Source organism: Stegastes partitus, unplaced genomic scaffold (genome assembly GCF_000690725.1).
Source record: "Stegastes partitus isolate 25-593 unplaced genomic scaffold, Stegastes_partitus-1.0.2 Scaffold597, whole genome shotgun sequence".
NCBI classification, from domain to species: domain Eukaryota; kingdom Metazoa; phylum Chordata; class Actinopteri; family Pomacentridae; genus Stegastes; species Stegastes partitus.
The window spans coordinates 1-23,530 of record NW_007578328.1 but is presented as its reverse complement, the minus strand read 5'-3'; the positions used below and the strand labels follow the sequence as shown (position 1 = coordinate 23,530).

At 39.5% G+C, this 23,530-nt stretch overlaps 1 protein-coding gene across 1 annotated transcript; it reads right to left on the bottom strand.

Moving 5' to 3' along the window:
• Positions 1-5,157: 5,157 nt before the first annotated feature.
• Positions 5,158-20,774, bottom strand: LOC103362732 (mannosyl-oligosaccharide 1,2-alpha-mannosidase IA-like; the record flags this gene model as incomplete). Its single annotated transcript, XM_008289182.1, has 5 exons — positions 5,158-8,737; positions 15,915-16,030; positions 16,364-16,536; positions 17,393-17,612; positions 20,659-20,774. Coding segments are annotated over 5 exons (752 nt in total), but the record flags the coding sequence as incomplete, so codon positions are not given.
• Positions 20,775-23,530: the final 2,756 nt, after the last annotated feature.

Here is a 23,530-nt window from a genome sequence, read left to right as displayed (position 1 = left end):
CAGTAGATGTATGGACACTCTACTCAAGAATGGTGAGTTAACAATAAATGCCACATTAGCTGACGCTACTTGAGGCTATTTCATTACATTGAAAGGATATAATGCGAATGCACATGACGTAACATATAAAAGCTTTAATACATTACTTTGTGTGTGAACATGAATTTTGCCTGAGTCACATCCAAACACAGTATATGTGAGACTGACGTAGTGACCATGACATCACCGCTTGGTTTGTGGACTGCTGATTTAAAGCCTTGAGTTTGGAATTTAGCTCTTGTTATATGGCTGTTTAGAATATATTAGAATAGAATATCCTTTATTAGTCCTACAAAGGGAAATCTGCAACATCACAGCAGCAAAGTGACAGTAAGGAAAGCAAGAAAACACAACTATAAATTAAAGAGGGAAGCTATATACACTATATACAGAATATAAATGAGGACAACAGAAGAACAAAAGGATAGTAAGAACATAAAATTAAGAATATTTGCATGAATTAATTGCACTTGGGTTTATTGCACATGACAGTTGGCTCCCTGTCATTATGTGAGTGATTGTGTTGGGAGTGGTGCTGATTATGAAGTCTGAAGTTTAGAAAAAGATGTACTGAATGAGGGGTGAATCTGACTGAGACCTGAGAACATGTTGCCCATGGTGACACAGTAGCAGCCTATCAATCACAAGGTAACCCCACCCTAACACATACCCTGCTTTATTATCTATTTGACTTTAAATGGGACCATAATTTACCAACTGAAAACCATGTTGTACTGAAGTAGACTTGAAACTAATGAGTGAGTCCATAAAAACTCATCAGGAAAATGTTTACTGAGGTAACAGATCAGATGAGAAGCAGGTTCATTTCCTCATAGACTTCTATACAATCTGTCTTCTTCATGCAACCAGAGGAGTCGCCCCCTGCTGGCTGTTAGAAAGAATACAGCTTTAAGCCATTCTACATTAGCTTCACTTCTCAGACCTGGAAGCGATGTCCATCTTCTATATACAGTCTGTGGTTTTGAAATACAGTGCAATGTGATATTATCCAGAGATACTTCTAATAATGACTAACCTATAACGAAGGCTTTCCTGGAGGTGTGCGTCGTCATGTTCCGACTTGTACTGGATCGCGGTCAGCTCAGGTGTGGCATCACACTCAGCTCTGGTCTCCGACGTAAATGGACCTCAGCATCAACTAACTTTTGGGTTGTGGCTAATGAAGGAAACAAGCTTGTCAGAAAATACATTAATGCTGTGCTCTTATTTTGAAAATGCTTAATGTCAAGTTGAGGTTGTTACATGTAATTACATTATAATTTTTAAAATCAATGTAAAGTCTAATCAGCGTGCTTATTATCAAACACCTTAATAACTACGGTTGGTAAATAAGGCTCTGCTGGTTGAAAACACAACACCAATCCAAAAACACCACTTAATAAAAGATTTTTTATTCACAATAGAAGTGTAACAAATATAGTTTATTAAAAAGTCTGCTGCTCATTAATATCATTTTAATCCATAAGCTCAGAAGATTTTTATATAAATGTAGAACGGCTCATTTGCCGGAATGGAATATTTACATTTTTTTCAATAATAATATTAACACAATAAAACAAATTTCCCCACAAAATTAAAAATATTGCATATAAATGCAAAGTAAACTATGTGCAATGGAATGATTATCAGCAATATTTTGTACAGATACATTTCTGAGGTTGGTTTCACACATTTAAACCCTTTTAAAGGAGAATGGCAGCCATTTAAGGAATTCAGAACATTTGAGTCCCACAACAGGTCAGGAATATTTAGTGGTCTTTACCACTGGAGGAGGAAAACATATGGTGTCAGTGTGATATACGACAAAGTTTCTGTCTGGAGACGTGGTGCATTTTCACAAGGACCAACTTCACTTTGAATTCCTGAAATGGGCGGCATTCTCCTTTAATATTCACTAATAGAAAGGCATTGGAACGCAACACAATATTCAGAAAATCACCAAAGACAATTTAACCTTTTCATGAAAAACAACAGAAAACAAAATAAAGTCTGCATATGAGACTGAACCTGATGTCACACGATGTGAAGATAAAGCAGACTTACCGGCTCACATGCACAACCAAAGACATTCGAAATCCCTCCCTGTTCAGGTAGTGAAATGACCAGATCAGTGACACATGAGAGAAACAAAGCCGTACATTTCTAAAATCGAGGAGGGCACCTACAGAGAGAAATCTAGTCAAATGTAGGGCGTATAAAATCTGACTCCCTCCTTGAGAAAATGCAGTGGATCAGCCCTTTAAGTCTGAATCACCTGACTGATGTTTCTAAGAATCTAAGCTTCCATAATATGTCTGCACACAGTTATCTTAACATATTTATAATGCTCAAAATGCACTAAAAATCTAATTTAGACTGAAGATTGCACTAACAAATCTTAGCATTCAAATGTCCATTAACTATTTTTCCAATAATTACTCCTTACTCATACCATCACATTTACTGCAGATAAAAACACAACCCCCACATTACTACAACGTTTCAATCTCTAACTGGTCAAAAATCATCAGAACGAATAAATGACTTAATTTAAATCTAGGCCCCATCAGTACCGTCACGCTACAATGTAGCATAAAATAGATGTTTTTTTAAATGGAGTTCTGCATGGAGTTTTCAGACACACTGTTTCAGTTGATACTTCAACTGATTCAAATGAAGGTATGTGTGTCTCTACAGCTGGTCATGAGAAGGTCAAACAACTCATGTAGGAATCAATCGACAAGATTGATCAGCTGTTACTACTTAAATAATTATTCCAATCGTTGTCTCCTTGCAACTTCTCCAACTTGAGTGCATATTTTTTTTCTTTTTTAGATGACTGCAAACTGAATCTTTTTGGGGACCAAATGAGAAATGTGGACTGCATGAAACAATTCATTGATCAAATCCAAAAAAAAACCCGACAGTGTGCAGAGACGAAGGCGTTCTATGTAAACTTATCTAATGATCCTATTTATACCACTGATTACCTCAAACAACAACAACAAAAAAAAACAAACACCCCGCAGTCTGCATCTTAACATTTACCAACATGATCTTTTTTAAATGTACCTGGTTAAACCCAATGATGCAGCAAAATAACACCAACACTCTGCTGCAATAAACCACTGTGTTAGACAATCTAAAAAAAAAATAAAAAAATCACACTTTCCTTCATTACAAACTTTCTCTGGCCTAATGCGGTGAAATGATTTCTACATTTTCATCAAAAGAAGAGCCATGAACATATCAGATCATAGGTGAAGCAGAGTTATGCTGCTGTGATCACAAACCGTCAGAAACACTACGTATGTGGCGAGCTGCTGAACATTTAATAGCATTTGTGTTGCACATATCAGTCGTTTAATTCTGTCCAGTTAAAAAGAACAGTTCAGATATCCACAGAGTCATTCCTCCAGCGCAAATGACGTCACTTTCACCATTTGTTTGTTTCTCTTTTTTGCAGAAATCTATAATTCAGTTGCAGATTTCTGCTGGTAAACTACGACTTGTTGTAATTCTAATTTCAGATATCTACAGCTTCCTTTTCAGATATCTTAAATTGAATTTGAACTGGTCAGAATGGTGATTTGTCAAGCTGAAATTGTCCCCAGTCAAAATATAATTACAGATATCTTGAATTAGAATTTTGTTGAAGTCAAATGACATTTTAGATTTCTGTAGTTTGGTTTAAATGGAGGTGGAGGTGACCTGCTTTTCACACATACTTCGGCACAAGCTGTTTGAGCGCCATGTAAATTTCCACCAAACAAATCTCTGGTTCTGCATCGTTCTGATCAGCAGTTTCAACCGGTCAGAACGACGTTTTGGACAAGTCACGCTGCAATTTGTCAAAATACAGCTCTTGTTATCTGTACTTTTAATTCCCAACAGTCAAACTGAGCTACTGAATGTTTAAACAACTCACCACATGTGTACATACTGTAAATCTTCAGCTATCAGCTCCCACCACCGATGAACAAATCAGATGTGAAAGATGAACACTTTATCCTGTAAAATATTCCCACATGTCCGTGTTTGTGTGTCACATCCTCAGAAAAAAAAAAAAAAAAAAAGTTTGTGTGTCACATCCTCAGAAAAAAAAAGAAAACCCAGCAAAGAAACTATAAAGTGTATCCCCGACGTACTGACACACCTCATGTGGCAGATTTGGATCATTTCCTACATTACCGGCCGCTGTCGCTGCGTCTTTCAGCCTCCAGAGGCTTCGGCTCTCCGTCTCTGCTACACTCTCTCTGCCTGCACACATGGCTTCAACTTTTTGTGCTTTCCGAAGATAAAAAATCAAACCAAAAAAACAAAAAAACAAAACAAAAGCACACTGAAGTGAACAAACAAAGACAAAAAATGCATATAAAATATTCTTCACTTCACATTGGATGGTACATTCATACAGTTCCTATCCTCCCTATAAGGTTGTTTGATTGACTCCCTGGTGGTTTCTTTGCCCTCTTTCTGACACGTCTTCTGCTAATAATACCAATGTAAAGGTACCACATACAGCATTTATATATATATATATCTATATGTCTTCGTACTACTGCTGTAAGACCACCTTAAATCTACAGACACAGGACCTGTAAACAACCAGGACCTGCGCTGTGTTTTCAGGCAGATAAACCTGCAGTTTCTGTTCAGGCTCCAGCCTTTCTCCTCTGCAGCTCCACCTCGGGGTCGACTCCCAACACCTCTAAGTCCTAGGTTCACTACTACGGAATAAATTAACACAATCAGCAAAATCAACCATTACAATACATCATCACATGGATAATAAATGCCACTCTAACTAAACGAAACAGATTCAACACGTAGACACTGTCGTCTGTACAGTGATATAAAGAACGTGGAAGGATTTGTCACAGCTCAGAAAATCAACACTATATTCAGTTTGAACAGGAAGTCCTGCTGAATGATATGTCAGTGTTGGTAGAAACATGGGGAGGACTCGTTATATTTGGTTTCGAAAACAGTAAATAAAATCTGGGAATTTAGCAGTGGTCAGTTAGATGTGGGACTGAGTTGGTTCTAAAAATACTATTTGCAGCACAACCACTGGAACAAAGAACTATTTCTGTCCTCTTTTCAAAGCTCTATTTTTTTTTTTTTTTTTTTTGCAAAGGAATCATCTTGTGATTGTAAACTATAATTTCTTAGCATCTTTCTGTAGCAGCAAACTACTGAATGTGTGGGAACATAAAAATCTGATGAAAATCTGTTGGTCCTTTCAGTTAAGCAGGGTGGGAGTCAGTAAAAGCATCGATCCTAAAACATGGGGAAAAACAGCATCTTGCCAGAAAATGATGTTTCATTCAGATTTATTGTTCTGTTTTGAGATACCTGGGCTAAGTGTGTTTTAGCCTGCTGAGCGAAAAACACGAGTTGTTGAAACTGTCGCTCAGTTCAGCCACTGGTTCTGAAGTAAATAAATTGAAACTACTTCAAACAGTGATGCTGTTGTTGACTGGAATCTCTAATGACTCCCCATCTGCCATCTCAAAGTGGTGAATACCTGGCAAAACAAGAAAGCATCAGTTTTTACTCTTCAGTTATAGGATTTCTCTTTGTTTTTAGAGCTCAGAATATCACCGTCTTGTAATTACTGAAAACTTTGACAAAAACATCCGAAAACATGAGTGACAAAGACTAATATACAATATAAATATATACTAATTGTCCCCCAAACACTTTTTTCTTACCAAAACCTAATTATTTATGTATTTAAGTGACTATTTCATAATGTTTTTGCCTTTTCAGACAGCAGTCATTTAGCCCAGGTCTCATGCAGACTGCAATAGGAATATCTCACCACTAGGTGTCAGTGTAGTCAAGGAAACAACAGGAGACTGATCTTTAGAAAGCTGTTGTTTCCACAGATGATGGACTCAGGAGAAAGAATAGTATAAGCATATATTATTTCAATATTGACCTCCTGTCATGGACTTTTGGTGGTCTAATCTCCCACAGATCGCAACGAAGCCAAAAAGTTTCCACCAACTCTTGAGCTATCTTCACACCAAAGTTACTCTGAATATCAAATTAAAAAGTAGAATTATCCTTTAATCCATGTCTCGTTTTGGTATAATCCTCATCAGGGGAACTTACTTAAAGCTGCAATACTATTTTAAAAACTCTTTTGTGTTTGCGGGAGCTGCTTCTCCCTCCTCCTTCTCAACAGTGAAGGCACTAGATCGAAGACTAAACTGGATTAAATGTGGCTACGGTTCTGTGTGGCATCAGGAGGAACCTTTACCGTGAAATTCAACTAAATAACCGAGTGAACGCGACTTGGAATTGCGGAACGGCAACAAAAGCAGCAACACAGTCACACAGCCTCGAGTGTGTGTGTGTGTGTGTGTGTGTGTGTGTGTATGGAGGATGAAAAGAACAAAACTCAATGACAGAATGGTAAAGCTGTGTAGCATCAGTATGGCTTCTTCTGTGTGTGAAGGTGACGTATTATAGCAAAGTCGAGTGTCCGCATCTCCTCATAGAGGAGAGAAGATCTACAGCCTGCTCTACGCTGGACTACGAGGACGGAAAGAGGAAGAAGCAATACTACAGAGAAAAAGAGGGTTCGACCAATACATGGGCCTGCTGATGAATTTGATTAGCCAGTGAGCACTTTAGTGGAAACTTTCAGTGTCTGATGGTCTTAAAGTTCAGTTTTTATACAAACAATTGCTTTTTCAGACTACAAAAGAAGGGAACAAGGAAAACTTTTAAATGTAAAAGTTTCTCCTTGACTTGTGGAATAGTTTGCCAAAAATGTAATCATTTAAAAAATATTATTCAAGGTCCACTAACTAGCTCTTTCCAGAGGTTACAATTACAGGACATTTCACAGTCCAACACATCCCCATGCTTTATTTCAGCTGAGCAAACATCTGCTGACGGAAGGCCAATTCATGCTTTCCACCCAAATCCACTGCAGCCCAAAATCTGGACTGTTCCCACTGCAAGAACTATGTGTTATGAGGAGAGGCTGTCTGAGGAGATTCTCCATCATTCACACCTTTTTGATTCATCATTACCCAGGAGGATGTTCTGAACTCTCTCGATATCCAGTGCTCAGTCTGCCCACCATGCTGGGCACACCTCAGGAATAATCACTGACACAGTGCTACAGCCCAATACGAGAATATGTTCGAGAGCTCCTCCAAAGTGAGGTAAAATTTACATTTTTTGCCTTTTTGGTCCATTCTCTAGTTTTCTTTCAAAAGTCCCTAATCATGATCAGTGAGTCCCAGTGAGTGCAAAATGTGTAATTTCTGTGAGGGAAATGGAGAAAGACTATAAAAAAAAGACAGATGAGAATTTGGAAAATGAGCACAAATGTTTGCTGCCCGTTAAAAAAAAAAAGAAAAGACATCAGCTTTAAAATGCCTGTGCTGGTCGAACCTTGGTGCAAATGTGAGAAATAAATCCCAATAAATCCAAAAGCAGGTGACAGATACAGATAAAGCAGAAGCAGAAGCAGGAGGATAGCTTTGTGTAAACGTCATGGGGGAAAAGTGAAGTTACTGGCAGGTAGAGAGCTGGTGTGGCTGGTCGACGTGTCACACCGAACTCAGAGGAAGGAAACAAGGAGCAGTCAGGTGTTCAGGTAAAATGAGGGGGAGCAGAGGTCTAAAGTTCTGTGGGTTTATAAAAGAGGCTCGGGTTGTGCTGCGTCTTTACTTTACTCCTACAGCGACAACCACGTTTTTTTTTTTTTTAGAAAAGCGAACTCCCAGCGTCTCTTTGAAATCGAGTGGTGGTGGCACCAGCGTTGGTGCAAGACAACCGGTTCCTTTTCAGATGTTGAAGCGGTACAGCAGAAGGAAAAGACGACGCATGTGAAGTGAACTGAGCGTCTCTGAGCTCATTAAGTCAGCCTTGTGATCCTCAGTCGAGAGACGGAGGTCTTTCTGGGTTCGGTGCCCAAACACTGGGGTCCATGATATCCAAATCAGGGAGACGGCTGCTTTATGTTTGTCAGGTCTCCTCAAAAGTACAGACGGAGCTGTAGCTACTAACAACAAAACCACTGATGAATCATGTGATAGCTCAGATTGTCCCTCTGAATGAGCAGAAACAAGAAACGAAGCTTACCAGTGAAATAAACTGCACTTTGATGAAATGATATCTTCAGAAATACAACTGTTATAATGCAAGAACACGAAAAACCAGTGTGATTATCACTGCATCATCTTAGAATTAACCACATTATGGATTTAAACTCATGTGGAGGGAGGATTTATTACACTTTGATGAGCTATCACGTTATCCAGCAGTGAATGTGTTGTGTCAGGTCAGCATCTGGAATCAACCAGAGCTAAAAATCAAAAGCAAAAAGAATCAAACTGGAATCTACAGCGAGAACTCAGCTCCAATACACTTGGATGCTGTTTTGATCCCATCCAAAATCTAAAGTGAAATCCGATCAAGAGGCATCTGTAACCACTGGAGGCTCCCAGTGGCTAAACAGTTTCAGGCAGACAACTGGAGGCTCAGATATACAGGATCAGAGGTTCTCGCACTTGTTTGTGGTTGTCAGCGCAGGAAGGTCCACTACTCCACGTCGTTGGGTCTGTCTGTTTTATCCTTCCTAATGACCGGCAGAGGGTGAGCCTCGGTGTTGAAGACCCAGTGTTCGAACGGTAGGTGGTCGTCGTCAGAGAACAGCAGGTAGAGATACCTGGAGGACACAAACAAGGAAACGCTTTAACACACACAGTATCCCACAGAAAAAGTTATTTTGATACATCAGAAGCTCCCAGTAGAAGTCTGGTAAAAATGTCAAAATGAACAACTTCATGGCCTCAGGTTTGTTATGCTAATAGTAGCTAATACGGTAAAGCAAAGCGGTACAGAGGTACTGAAAGCTCACTTATATTTTACACTTCAGAATTTTATTTTATTTTTTATCTTCCCTGTTAAACTTGCTCATACTTGCTTGTACAACTTTAAGAACATTTGCACTTGTACTTCCAAGACCTGTACACACACAAACATGTAAATAACCACAATCTTAATTTCTCTCCAGATTACCCAAATCTGCAAAGAGAATCTCCACTGGTCAGCCACAAGATTAAAATCACTGACAGGTTAAATGTAGATCATTGATTGTCTTGTCACAGTATAAAGTCAGGGAAACTTTGGTTCCTGACATTTGCTGGATTCATTATACGTTACTTTGACATGGTAACACACATAGGCTGTATATAAAAGATGGACGTGGATTGTGATGTCATCCACTGATTTGTGGATTGCTGTTTTGAAACCTTGAGTTTGGCAATTGGCCTTCATCATGTTGGTCTTTCAAACCTGATTAACAAGCAGGCAGTTCATCTGACTGGGAAACCAGAGGAGACTACTCACACGTAGTAGCAGCCTGTCAATCACAACGTAGCCCCACCTTAAAAAAAATACCCCTGTTTTATAGTCTGCTTTATTCTACATGGAAGCTTAGTTTACAAAATAAGCTTTGTGCTGTATTCAGAAAATCTCAAAACTAGTGATTGACATCATAAACTCTTTAGAAAAATGTTTACTGAAGTAACAAATCAAGTGAGATGTAGGCGAAGTTTCTTATAGACCTTAATACAATCTGACCTTTTTCTTTAAGAATGCAGGCATGAGGATAAATGTTTAAAGATCCATCCATTATCTATACACCACTTAATGCTCACTAGGGTCGTGGGGACAGGTCACCAGTCTATCACAGGGCTACACTTAGAGACAGACAACCAAGCACACTCACATTCACACCTACGGACAATTTAGAATCACCAGTTAACCTCAACATGTTTTTGAACTGTGTAGGAGGAAGCTGGAGAACCTGGAGAGAACCCACGCTGCACGGGGAGAACATGCAAACTCCACACATAAAGATCCAGAGTGTCCTAACTGGGATGTGAACTGGGGATCTTCTAACTGTGAGACAACGGTGCTAACCGTTGCAGCCCCGTGTTTAAAGATTCTCTTTAAATTAAACATATATAAAAGATAAATTAACAAAGCATTTCAATAACGTTGTGGGTTACCATTTGTGTTATTCATTATTTTGACATCAAAATTGGTTTTGGCTCTTAAACATACCAACACAACAACATGTTGGTCTGCATCTACTGACATACTGTAACAACTACTCAAGGAACACAACAAAGAGCCCAGGGCATTAACCAGGCCTCCATGTCTCCAGATAACAATCTGACTGAGCATTTGAGAGATGCACCGGAAACACTGAGGCTCCACTCTGGAACCCACAGGACCTGAATGATTTACTGCCAATGTCCCAATTCCACCACAGGACACCTCCAGAGGTTCTGTATCCAAGGTGTGACAATTCAGAGCTGGTTGGGCAGCACTAGGAGGAGCTACACAACCAAAGTTGTAATGTTGTGACTGACCAGTGTGAACACATTTTCCAGTATTGTCTCTCGGAGAAGTGTGCTTGTTGAGTCGTTATCATCATGATTCATTCAGAGATGTATGAGTTATGGTGCATTTATTTGTTATCACCACACCCACTCGCGTATTTTTCCACTTGGTCCATCCTACCTCCATGTAACAGTGCCACACCTATATGAGGAAAACTAACAGATGTGCTTGGAGATGCCCACAGTCTTATTGCTCAACAAAAATCTTAAGATTTCAACATCAACCACAGATGTGTTTGAAAGCTCCGTGGAAAGCTTTCAAGTGGACTTTGGATTAAGGTCTGTTGTCAAACCGCAGCTGAATTTTGCTATAAATCATCAAAAATAAAGTCACAATTGTAAATCTGCAGTACGTTCCATATGATTATCTGTTTTCAAGCAGCGAGTGTCTCCAGTTGAATCTCGGGTGGGGGAAATCCAATGTTTTGAATTCATGCCTCATTTCGTCATGAACATGTCTTGTTTATTTCCAGTTGTGTTCAGCTTTTGCAATATTTATTGGTGGTCGTGCCAAAAAAGTGATGAGACAGATGTGGAACTGAGAGCGGAGGGTGGGGGAGGCTTGGGCTCACACCAGTTTATGAAACTTGAAGTGATGAAATTTTGCGGTCCAGTGCTGTCAGATCTGATGAAATAGCCCTAAAATAGCATTATCCATCAGAGGAGCGGTACAAACGTAAGCAAATAAAGAGTTTTAGGACAGTTGCTGGTCCAGTGGAATCAGAGTGCATCACGAAGAGTAAGAAAAAGAGAAATCAATAAATAAAAACTAAATGCTTTCTATAAGGATTTGTTTTTTAAGGGTAAAAAAAGAAGTGCTGAAGGGAGAAAGAAGGAGACAGGCTAAAAACAATGTGTCAGCTGAGTAAAACTAATGATTCAGCAGAGGTTGTCCAGGTAGCCTTCAACCTCCACAATAAGTCCCCGTCCTTCTCTGCCTGCCAGCAAACAGCTAGAAAGCAGCGAGTGATTGAAGGCAGACAGCGGTGTGAAGTATGGCCGTGTCCTTGGCAGCAGTGGGAAGATGAATACTGGAAGTGGCTCTGCGTGATGCCAGGACCCCCAGTAACATTAGGAGGATTAGACTTATGGGTTTGCTGCTAAATGGGATTGATATTTTCTCTCTCTGAGGTCCACTTCTGAAATCTTGGATATGATGCAGCTTGACTGATGAGGTAATTATTGTTCGTATCCACACTGGTGGTCAGTTATTTTTCTTCCCCCTCGTCTATGGGGGGCCTTTAATGTGAGAGGATGCTAATGAGACATTTTCATTGTCCTCTTTTAGTGTCACATTCCCTGGAAAGATTAAATTTTCTGTCTACAAAAATATCCATATCTCGCTTTCATGTTGGGACTTTTTGATGGTCAACAGAGGAAAGAAAAGATCACTTTAATGTTGAAATATTTCTCTAGAAATTGTTCTGCCAAAGGAATCCAAACATCTCACTCTGAGTGAGCGTGTATGTGTGCTGTTGTGAGTTTGTGTGTGTGTGTGTTGTAATCAGGAGTAGAGGTGACGCTTGTTAAAATTTACAGCCTATAAAAAAGCTGGATTGGATGGCACCTCGCCCCCATTCAGGCTCTGTTAAGCTAACCTTGACTTCCTGTCAACAGCTGTCTGCTGTGGGGGGAAAATGATAAGAAGCCGAAGAGGAGAGGAGGACGAGAGCAAGGGGAGGGAGAGGGAGGATGCAGGAGTGGCAAATATAATTTAGATGGAGGCAAAGGAAACAGAGAGGACCATAAATTTGGAAGAAACTCAGGAAAAAGAGCAACAAAGAGGGTTTGCTCTTTCATCACAAATTCATCCAGCAGCACCGGTCATCAGTGAGCTCCACTGATGATCGAGCTAAACCGGTGTGCAGGATTTAGGAAGCCCTATTAATTGAATATAGTTTTCATAATTATGTTTTCATTTGTCACTAGGTGCTTGCTCAAAGCTCATTAATGGGTTTCTGTCTATGATTTAGTATTGCGTGGTCTGCAAGTCACTGTGTGAAGTGCCAAGAGATGACTTAGAGGATGCAGTGAATTGGTGCTATGTAGATAAAACTGTAACCTGGAACTATGAATCATTGTGTTTTCACTTGCTTTGAATAAGTCCTTCATGTCCACAGAGGGATGCTGTATCACCATGTCTCTACTGTGGCACAGAGGAGGGCCTTTCACTTTTGGATGCTGAACTGATGGTTAATCTAGGTTCTCCTACACACTTTGAAAGGGAGGGATGAGGGTTTTAGCTGCAGTCTGAAACCTCTCTCATAAACGCCACTACAGTCAGTGTTATACTTTCCACATCTGCGAATGTGCAGGGCTAGGGTCCAAGTGACTTAAATTTTCATTGTCTGTTGAAGTCTGTGAGAGTCCGTCAGCATTCCAAGGTCTGTGTCTGACAGTCCATGTTCACTGTGCTGTAAGAGCAGTAGTGTGTATGCACAGAATACATAGACACTGATTGGCTTGCATGTATTATAATTGGGTTATATGCATGCATGGTGTTTGCAGCTGCACACGTGCGCATCCACAAGGGATTCTAATCCATTCAATGGACTGAAACTATCTACAGTGTAACACTGTAAATGCACTGATATTGTCTTGGAACTGTTTTACTGACTACACCTGCACTGTGTGTACATCGTAGGGTTCAGGCAAAACAAGATGGTAAACTTGCATCTTGGGATTGTTGTGTCTTCCGTTTCTGAATTCAGAACAGCGCTGTGGAACAACAAGTTTTACACGGAGCTTGTGCAATATCAGTTGACCTCTCCAGTCATGGCTCGTGCTGCTACTTTCATTGATTACAAGCGTAGTGATGCAGCAACATGTACAGTGCATCCATGAGGCTATACAAGTCAACAGGGAGCCATTACGGTCTGAGTGATGTAAGTTTAATTATCTATCTATGTCTGTAAAAGTCTGTGTGGATCTGAATGCGAACTTCCATGTGCCGGGTTAACATTTGTGTCTGTACATCTACTATCCAATGAGGGCAGTAGTGAGCATGTGCAGACTACATATACTCCAGTCTACTGCACTTATGATACATATGATAATGTGTCCTCCGAGTGGACAAAAAGTAGCACAATTTAAAACAACTATGCGTCCACTATACATGCAGCTGAGCTATCTATGTGCAAGTGTGCAAAGGAGTAGAATCTCAGCACACACACTGGTCCTTCAATAGACGTATTTGATATTAGCTTTTGTGCAAATTTAAATTTCAAGTAACTGTTTTCTTGTAGTTTTCCAAGAAAGACAATACAAAAAAGCTGCTGTTTAAATTCGAGGATTTGGTGTCTTCTACAATCACACATTTAATATCTTGGAGTTTTAAGGTTGGTGGTTAGACAAAACGAGGCATTATAATTTGAAATGTTACTCAGGCCCCTGGAAAACTGTGATAGAGGTTAATCTGCCCATTGATAAGAAATAAATAAACACAAATGAATAAAAAAAGATTTATAGCCCTGACATTGGAATAATAGTTTTAAAAATTCAGAGTAGAGTAATTAAAAAGCAGACCTTCTTCAGATTCTTTCTCCCCAATTATCTAATTTTGAAATATTAAATGCATTCCAAATACAATTTAACACTCATGTTTGATTCTCTGTACTACAGCAAACATCACATCTGTACTCTGTACCAAAATACAGCATTCATATAATATACAGACCTGTGTGGCCTTAAGTGTATTCTGTCTGTCTGTGTTGCTGGGTCTTATATAGCTGATTTTAACCTCTCCATTTTTCTGTTCTTTAGCAAACTTGAAAATAATGAAAATTCATAAATCAAAACAGAATGGTCCACTGAAGACAAAAACTAGATCATGTTCAATCACTCGGCTGCGATAGAAGCTGAATTTTGCTCTCTGACAAATTTCAATTTTAATAAACTCAATTCTACTCTCAGTGCATAATGATATTACATAAAATTTTCCAAAGTAAAAAGAAAGAAATTGCAGCTTTTGAAATAAGTCAAACGCTTTGCCAGCACCTGCAATTAACAAAAACAATCTTGAGGAACAAATGAAAGTGTTGTGCAGCTGTCACTGTGCCTGGGTTGACCTCTCTAACACTGCTGACACGTGAGAAATACCGACCACATTCAGCAAAACAACATGATCAAGCAAGTTTTTTTTTTCCAGTATTTCCTCCTTTGTCCACAGAAAAAACACAAAGACACAAGCACACACTTGCCCGCTGGTTAAACTGTAGTTGAGACTTGTCCTCATGCTGTAAACAGACTGTCTTCCTGGACACAGTTGGAGAGACAAAGTCTTATTAGCCAGCAGACGTCTCACTGTGCGGCTGACAACACATTTAAGAAGCCATTTGTGGCTGCGCGCTCACACTCTCACACACATTAACACATACTAACTCAGACTCGCACACGAGGACAGTAAAAATATCAGGGCCTATTAAGAGGGAGTGAGAAGTAGTAGCTGCCTGTGGCGTGTTGGGACATGTGGTGATTTTCACAGTTTCTGTCTTCTCTACTATATTTCCACTATTTCAGATCTATGTAGGCCCACGTTTTTAATCGAGGAAAGGAAATTCATTAAAAAGTTCGCAAGCAGAGTCTGTATATAAGAAATATGAATCTTATTGCATCTCTGGGGGGGGGAATTCCCGTTCAGCGTTGATGGATCTTACTCAAAAATCTATCAGTATAGCACAAAAGCCTTCAAAGACACATTCTGATTCAACAGTGAGGCCGTAGAAGCAGAAAGTCTCCAGCCTGTTATTATGATCTATTCTGTTGAAGAATAGGACTGTGGTATCCACCCCGTGGCATTTACATTGTAAGCAAAAACAGTATTGTTAACATTCAGTATTTTTCACCCAAACGCGCTGTGTGTACGCTCAAGGCCTGTGTTTTGAAACCTGCACCGTTCACAACAGCCTGCAGTCGTCTTCTGCTGCCTTTTCACTTCCCCGCTTCACTCAGATTTCCACTATGTACTATCTGATGAGGGCACAAAAATGACCCAAAATACCAAAAACATGAATAAAAGCAGTTTCTACAAGCAGAAATGTGCAAATTCTAAGTAATACTGAAGGTTAAAAATGATTTTACATTATGCTCCTCTATCTTTGTCCAAATTCTGAACCTAATATTTTATGAATCCAGCATTAGTAGTTAATTTCTGAGCTGAAATATACCGTACATCTAGAAAAATCCTCAATATGGAGTCAGTGTGTTAGTGTGTGTACGAAGTAACCTTGCCTGTAACCCAAGCTTCTCTCTGGAGCTTAGTCTGAATGAATGACAACTTGTGTTTGTGCGTGTCTGTGTGTGAGAGACTTGACATCTCTTGTCAGTTTGGGGCTGCAGGGTCCCAGTCCCTCCATAAAGTGCAATGACAACACAATCATAAGAGAACAGAAGTGAAGGCTGTGTGTGTAGAACTGCTCGGTTTGTGTGTCTTACTTGAGCGTCTCAGCCAAGTAGAAGCTCTGCTGTACATCATCGTGGTTTGGAGTCGGAGCGTAGACGTCTCTGACGCCGCTGTAGCCTCCTTCTACTTTACAATGCTGCTCCAAGGCCTGAAATGAAAGACGGTGATAGAGACAGACGAGAGGAAGAGATAAAGATAAAGAAGGCCATCAGTGACTGGCAACATCAATCAAGCTCTTTATGTACTTAAAATATCGCTGTATCTTGGGGCGGATTATTTGCTAAATATAAAACTGAGTTAAATAAATTGACCCCGTGTTCGTTGTCTTTCTCATTTGTTGTTTTCTAGAACATGTGGAAAACTGCCAGCTAATTCACTTTGGGGCAGAATCTCTTGACTTTCTTTTGAACCCAACTCTTGAGCTCTCATTACATGAAATAACACAAGAAGCAGTTTTCATTTTGATTAAGAAATATTTTACCTGAACAGCCTCCCAGCCCCACTCTCTGTATTTGGGGTCGTGGGTGAACCTCCACATGTACATGTAGGTCTCGATGACCTCGGGACGGAGGATGAAATATTTTTCATTCTGGCGAGTGGCGATGGCCTCGACCCCGCCGTCGAAACGAAATGCCTCTGGACCGAGCTTCAAAGCTACACAATGGAAGAAAATAATGTAGAGATAAAGAACCATATTTTCAGCAGAATTACATACAACGGTAGCGTAAGTGTATGATGTAATCTGTGTGCACTGGCAGTAAAACTCCCAAGAAGATCGTCTTACAGAAGATCATCATTGTGGTGGATTTTCTTTCTTTGGAGTTTACTGTTTCTGTCATTTATCCATATATTTACATAATGTGAGTATAAGTTATGTATGTGGGCGCAGTGCAGAGCAGTGTCACAAACTTCAGGTCATTGTTCACTCGAAAGAATAATGCTATTCAATCGCTAGTGGTAATGTTTCTCTCTGGAACTGCATTTAAAACACGGTGAGTCAGAGCATGACTTGAGGATGGATTTAAATGAGGGAGAAAAATGCACTTCTTTGATTGAAGATTGCAAAGAGAATCTTGCATTCCATCAAAATATGACATCAGTTGGATAGAATAAGAGGAGTTAAATCAGAGTGGGACCACTTGAGTGTTCCAATTAAAAGGGTGATGAGCATGAACAGCGCTGAGCAACCTGACGTGACTATTTTAGATGAGAAAATGTCTCTAATTTAAATACAGCATGACAAAAATAACTTGAAAAGCATTTTTTTTGGGATTAAGCAATACAGAATTCAGTAGGTCAGTATTTTAAAATATGTAATGCTTAAACCTTGCAACAACTGTGGGTATTAAATCAGACTCTGACAAAGACTACAAACTACAGTCCTTGAATATACATTCATAGTTAGATCGAAAAATTCTACATTCCATACACAAAGATATGATTCGCAATCAAAACTGAAAACTACACCAAAGACATGAATGTGAATTTGAAATTGTGCGTGGACATTTACCGGTCCTGGCGTAGGACTCGTGACAGGTGCGGGCGATCTCAGCTGCCTGCTCCATCTGGTGGCCCGTCTTGTCACTGGGCGCCCCATCAGCACCCAGAGCGATCATGCCACCTGCAAAACAGGTCAGGTGACCCATCTTATGCTCCAGCAGCCCCACCTTCCACTCCGCTATGTAGGTCAGCCCACCGCTCGACTTCCTCATCAGGTTGGTTTCTATTGCCTGGAAGACACAGAGGGGTTTTAGCAGTGTGCTAGCTGTGATTTTTAGCTCTGGCAGTCGATGCACACCACACCTGATGATGTTCATCCAAACCTTACTTGAAGGTGGGGAATGCAGTAGTTTTTCTGCAAAAAGTCCATAATAACCTTTTAGCATATTATAATGAAAGTGGCTTGAGATGAAACTAGACCTCTGCACCTCCTTCTCACTCCGTTATCAGGCTTAAGAAAATGTAGCCCTTAATGGGTGATCAATCACTAGACTGTTCACTGATCAAGTGGGACCCTATAAAGAGCAACAAGGTCCAAAGAATGAACAACTGCTTACCCATTTAAAGACACATTATTGGATCATGAAATCCAATAATTATTTTTGTTTTTCCAGTTTCTGGCTCTGATAAATGGTGTAACTTTGATGATCTTTGAAAACGACACCTTGTATTTCAAGCCTGCTGCTGGATTTTGGGGTTCAGAGGGTTAAATTGTTATATTTTAGGTTGTAAATATCGACCATTGTCTTCCCTGCCCAATAAATATTAAGATGGGCCATTAAAAATATCGTTGACCACAAGTTTAAAAATATGATTTCTGCTTGTGCATTTCTTTTTTGCATATATCTACAGATAACTGAATGAATTAATGGCTGGTGAACATGACTGTGATTTCTTTTGCTGATAAACACCAGATTACGAAATTCAGTTGAAAAATAACAAAAACAATTGCTTGACCCTGAAACTCTCGATTGATGGAATAAATGTCGCAGCTCTGGATGGGATCATATTCTTGGATGGAAAGTTAGCCATCCCATTTTCATGTACTGAGCCTATAATGCAGTCCAGATTGTTCAGAACTAAAGTTATTGTGTTATTGTCTTGCTGTATCTCAGATACACATCCTGCTGCTTCTCTCCTCCCTTGGCTCTGTTTGACAAATAAAACAAGAATGCCTACAATCCTCAGAGATCATGAAGGATTATGGGTAAAGTATCCCTACATGTTTAATTCTGTATTTTAGTCATCATGCAATACAGTGTATTTTACCCCCTTCATGCTGCAGAAAGACAGACAATCAGCTTTCCCCAGCTGAGACCCATCGCTTCTCACCACAACTTAAGTTGACAATTTGTGTTAACAGAGGAAGGCTAGCTGCATGCGTGTGTGCTCCATCCTTGGGGTTTAGCACGCCTGTTACTGTAGATTCATCTGTTCCCTGTCTTTGTCTTGTTATACAAATGTGCATGTAGTTGTGTCTGCAGTGCTGTCCCTCCATCTGCTCAAACTCACTATCTGGCTGGTGCAAGATTTGATTACTGGAGAGACAAAATCGCAACTTTAAGCAAAAAAAATAAATAAATAAAAAAAAGGAAATGAAATAAAACAAGATCTACAGAAGAATCCTTATTCTGATAACATGAGGTTATGAGCAACACATGGTATGCTTAAAGTATATCTGCATTCCTATAACGTTGCCTGCAGACAGAAAAAAAGAAACACCACTTTTTAATATCTAAAGCTGCCCTCGCGTATGTTGTCCACTATTATCCAACAAGCATTTATTATGACTCAGAGGGTGCAAGAGGCACGCAAAGCCCTGTGGAGGAAATCCGTGCAGTTCACCATCTGGAAACAGACCTCTATGTTTAGTAAGAACAGCTTCAAATTACAGGCTTTATATACGATGCACTCAGTTTTCTTGACATTTACTTGTTTTTCACATACATTTATAGTGAAAGTGAATGACAGCGTGATTGTACATCAGTCTCTACAACACTTTCTCAGTGGAAGAAGAGCAACAGATTGGAAATTAGAATTCATAAGGATCAGTTCTTTGTCAAATGATCTCTATTTCAGAAGTGCTATTATGGCTTTCAGAGGAAAAAATATACTTCTAAAACTTGGTGAACTAACACTGAAGAGAAACTTATTAAAGCTTTATACGCTTTATTTAGTATGTTAAAAGTTAGTATTCTCATTGATTTGTTAATTTGTTTTGTGCTCAGTACTGCTTGTCAGACACACAGCAAGAAAGCTTATTCTCATTAAACTAATAAATAAAAGAGTAGACATTTGAGCTCCTCTTTTTGGATGGGCTTCTACTATTTCTGTTATAAAAATATGCAAACAGCATTAAAGCTCTGATATCAATACAGTAGAAGAGACGATGCACGAGAAATAACTTCATTTTATTTTTAGCTTTCATTTTAGCTTACTATCTACTCAATCAAAAGCTTTTAATACATTTAAATCATAATAATATATAAATATAAATAAAATATTAGATGTGATACATTTGGAAATGTATCACACATCTTATGCTATTCTTACTGTAATTTCAGCAACAATAAAACAACAGTTGTTATTAGAAAATGTTAAACAGCTGTTTCAAATATCAAGAAACAATTTATCAGAGACAGAACCCGCACAAACACAGTCTTTAACTCACCAACTTTTTTCTTCAAACTAATTTGGATCCTGTAAAAACTACCAACAATTCTGTGTTCCTCGGAGCAACATGAGTGACTCAGCTGTGATCAACAACTCTATGACTTTTTGGCTGAACTGCAGGCTGTGTTTATACAGAGCAGATAGGAAACAGCAAGAGATTTATTAGTTTCTAAAATAACAACAAAAAAAAAAAAATCTTTGTAAAAATGTTAATTTTTTTCCCTTCAAAATTCCCTAAAGCTCATGGTGGTATCTTCAAATCTCGTAATTAGTCTCAGTGATGTTTCAAAACAGTTTGCTATCATATAAAACAGGGAGAGGAACCATTTTTCACTAATTAGAGGGAGGACTCAGCCAATATTTCTGCATTTCTGCTTGAAAATGACTCAAATGATTAATCGATCATCAAAATAGTTCGAGATCACTTGACTATTTGATCAGCTAACTGTTGCAGCTCTAGAGAAGTCTATGACAGAAGCTAAGAATAATTCTTGTCTGTTTTACCCTCAAAGTCATCTCAACTCTTAGTGAGGAGCTTTTTTCTTCATGTTCTGTCAGCAGTGTGTGTGTGTGTGTGTGTGTGTGTGTGTGTGTGTGTAATACCTGCAGGGCATCATAGTACATCTTTTTGCCTTCCTCGTCAGTCTTGTCAGACATCAGCCAGGCCTTGAGCAGGTATTCATAGAAACTGTCACCCAGGCCACCCACGGACACGTGATCTGCAACACATAGATAACAAAGGTATATAACTAACGCACACACACACACACAAATACACAAACAGGCCTCCTATATATCTGCGGAGTTAGATTACAGCTGTCATCCACAGATCATCCTTACATGACACGGGGCTGGATGTATGTGTGTGACATAAAGAGGGTATACCTGCAGTGTGCGATATACGACAGGAATATATGTGTGTGGGCTCTTATCAGAGTTGAGCCTCCAGACAGCCGAGCTGGATTTTTGTATTTGTCCTGCTGATTGTCGGCGAAGGTGCATCCATATGCATGCGTCATTAACAGAGTCCAGCCTTGTTTGTAGAGTGCAGAGATTAAATGTCAGCTGTGATCATGTTGAGATGGGAAGAAAAGGAGGCCGGTGCTGAGGACAGTTTGGTTTTGAGCCAACAACAGGACCTGGCCTTCCACAAGCTCAATATTAAAGCAGGAACAAGAGCATCGAGGGAGATGACACGCACTTAAAATAGAGCATCAGTGATCTGCCAAACAGCATTTCAACTGTCTGATTAAAATACATTTGTGCAAACATGTTTCTAATATATTATTAGAAACGGACAAAGAGCTGAAACTATGACTCAACGTTTTTATCCACACAAGATAATGTCACAGCCGTCTGGATAAAAAACAACGGGTCAAACAAACACACATTAGACTACCCTTATATGTATGATATGTTAGAGAGATGGGGTAAGCATTTCTGGAAAGCTGCGGTGGAGAGATATTTTTCAGACAACATTAGGTTGCAAACATCCCAGGGTTATAATTTATTCAACAAATGCATTCCCATCACTATTGCATAATTTCTTTCTAGATGAAAAACTCTCTCTCTGACTAAGACGAGCATAAAAGCATTTTCGATGACGATTTTCCTTTTTTCTGTTTAAACTCGGCTGTTTCTATTCAGCAGTGCTAATTGAATATGTCATCATTTGCATAAAATACTTGGATGAAAACATAGTTACTGGCTCCGGTTAAGAGTGTCAGATAAATGCCAACGATTAGAACTGCGGATGTGCTTTCAGTACTTTTATTCAATATTTCAGTGCATCAGATAATAAAAGCAAGTAGACCAGAGGTGCAGATCCATATTTAACCATCACAGATACTAGCAGACCTTCAATAAAGGCCAGCGTAGTAAAAAACAACACCTGACAGAAGTCTAATAAAAGCTGAAAGCACATCAATGGATATCAAAAAACAAAATAATAAAACTAGATAGAAGGATTTCTAAGTTAATGCCTCAAATTTCCTGTGGAAATCAAGAAAATGATGGCCTGATTTCAAGTCGAGCAGTGAGTGGCCTGAACAAACATGATACCTTTGCGAGGTAAAATGGGTGCTGAGCATGAGAAGTAATTAGATTTTATGTATTTCAAAGCGGAAAAAAAAACTTCCCAATAACTCCTTTAGCTTCTCTGATGATTTCAATCTTCCTTACCATCTCTGCATGTGTCCTTACCTATCAATTCCCACTCCACAGTCTGCCAACAATAAATTACTAAGAACATGATGCTTTTGTGCCATTTTGTATGCAAAACAGTGTTTCAAACAAAGACAGTCTTCAATCCTTTATTGGTCTAATTTGCCTAATCTTTGTGGTTCTTGGCAGGCGGCTGAAATGAAAACACAGCAGGGTAAAAGACTATTTTTCTGCTGCTCCTGATGTCGTGTTTAACTCCTGGTGCTCCATGGCTTCTGGCAAAATTTGATTGCAGTAAATTAAAGGAATAGTATGACTTTCTGGGAAATATAATAATTTGCTTGACATACAAAAGAGAATCAGCACCACTCTCAGATGTGTCCATTTAATAAGAGCTCACGGCATGACACGAGCTGTGTTCGCAGTGTGAATCGGCCGTGTTCTACTGCTGTTCCAATTCTCAACTGTAAATTTTATCCACTAATATGTGCACTACAAAATCTCCGCACAGCACACTCAAATGTAGTGTACAGAGGCTGCACCCTACAATGATTGGTAACTATAATGACTTTCCAACCTGTGGAGAGTGCCTGGTGAGCATAACACTATCTCCTCCTGTGCTTATTATTAAAACGCCTACTGGAACCATATCTTTTTGAGACTTTAGTTGGCAAATCTAAATTGTAAATACGTTAGTGATATGTTGTTTCGCAGCTTGGTAATGAAATATTTTCAGCGAGCTATAACAACAACGGAGCAACAACTATTGTAATGCATTAACTGCTTTACAATATATTTATATATTGAATATTTATCTATAGCAGCAAGAGTCCCCATCATGCTTGTGCAGGTGGATACAGTACAGTCAAAGTGTGTCGTAAATAAAGTTGTATGCGTATAGATTTGTTTTATTTCAATGTTATGGAGAGATATGAAAACTACAATGTGTACTTATTGTAGCGGACACCGCTTGACTTTCTATGGAATGCCAAGCAAGGAGACACACCAGGTAACATCAGATCATGAACCATGAAACTTGAGGGAGCCTCACGTGGTAAGCTGCGTGGCCTAATCACCCACCCGTCTCGTGCCACGTCAACAATGACGGCACAAAATCATTCCTCAACTCGAGGACCTGAACAAGTCCATGGCTCCCCAAAATCACCTTGGACTGGCAACAGACAGGACCACATAAGATCTAAACCAATACCTGTTGGACTCCTGCCGAACACGACCCCCACGTCACTCGTGGGGAGGGCACTCAAACCGTGTAGACAGGAATGAGGGTCACTATGGCTTCCATGACAACAAC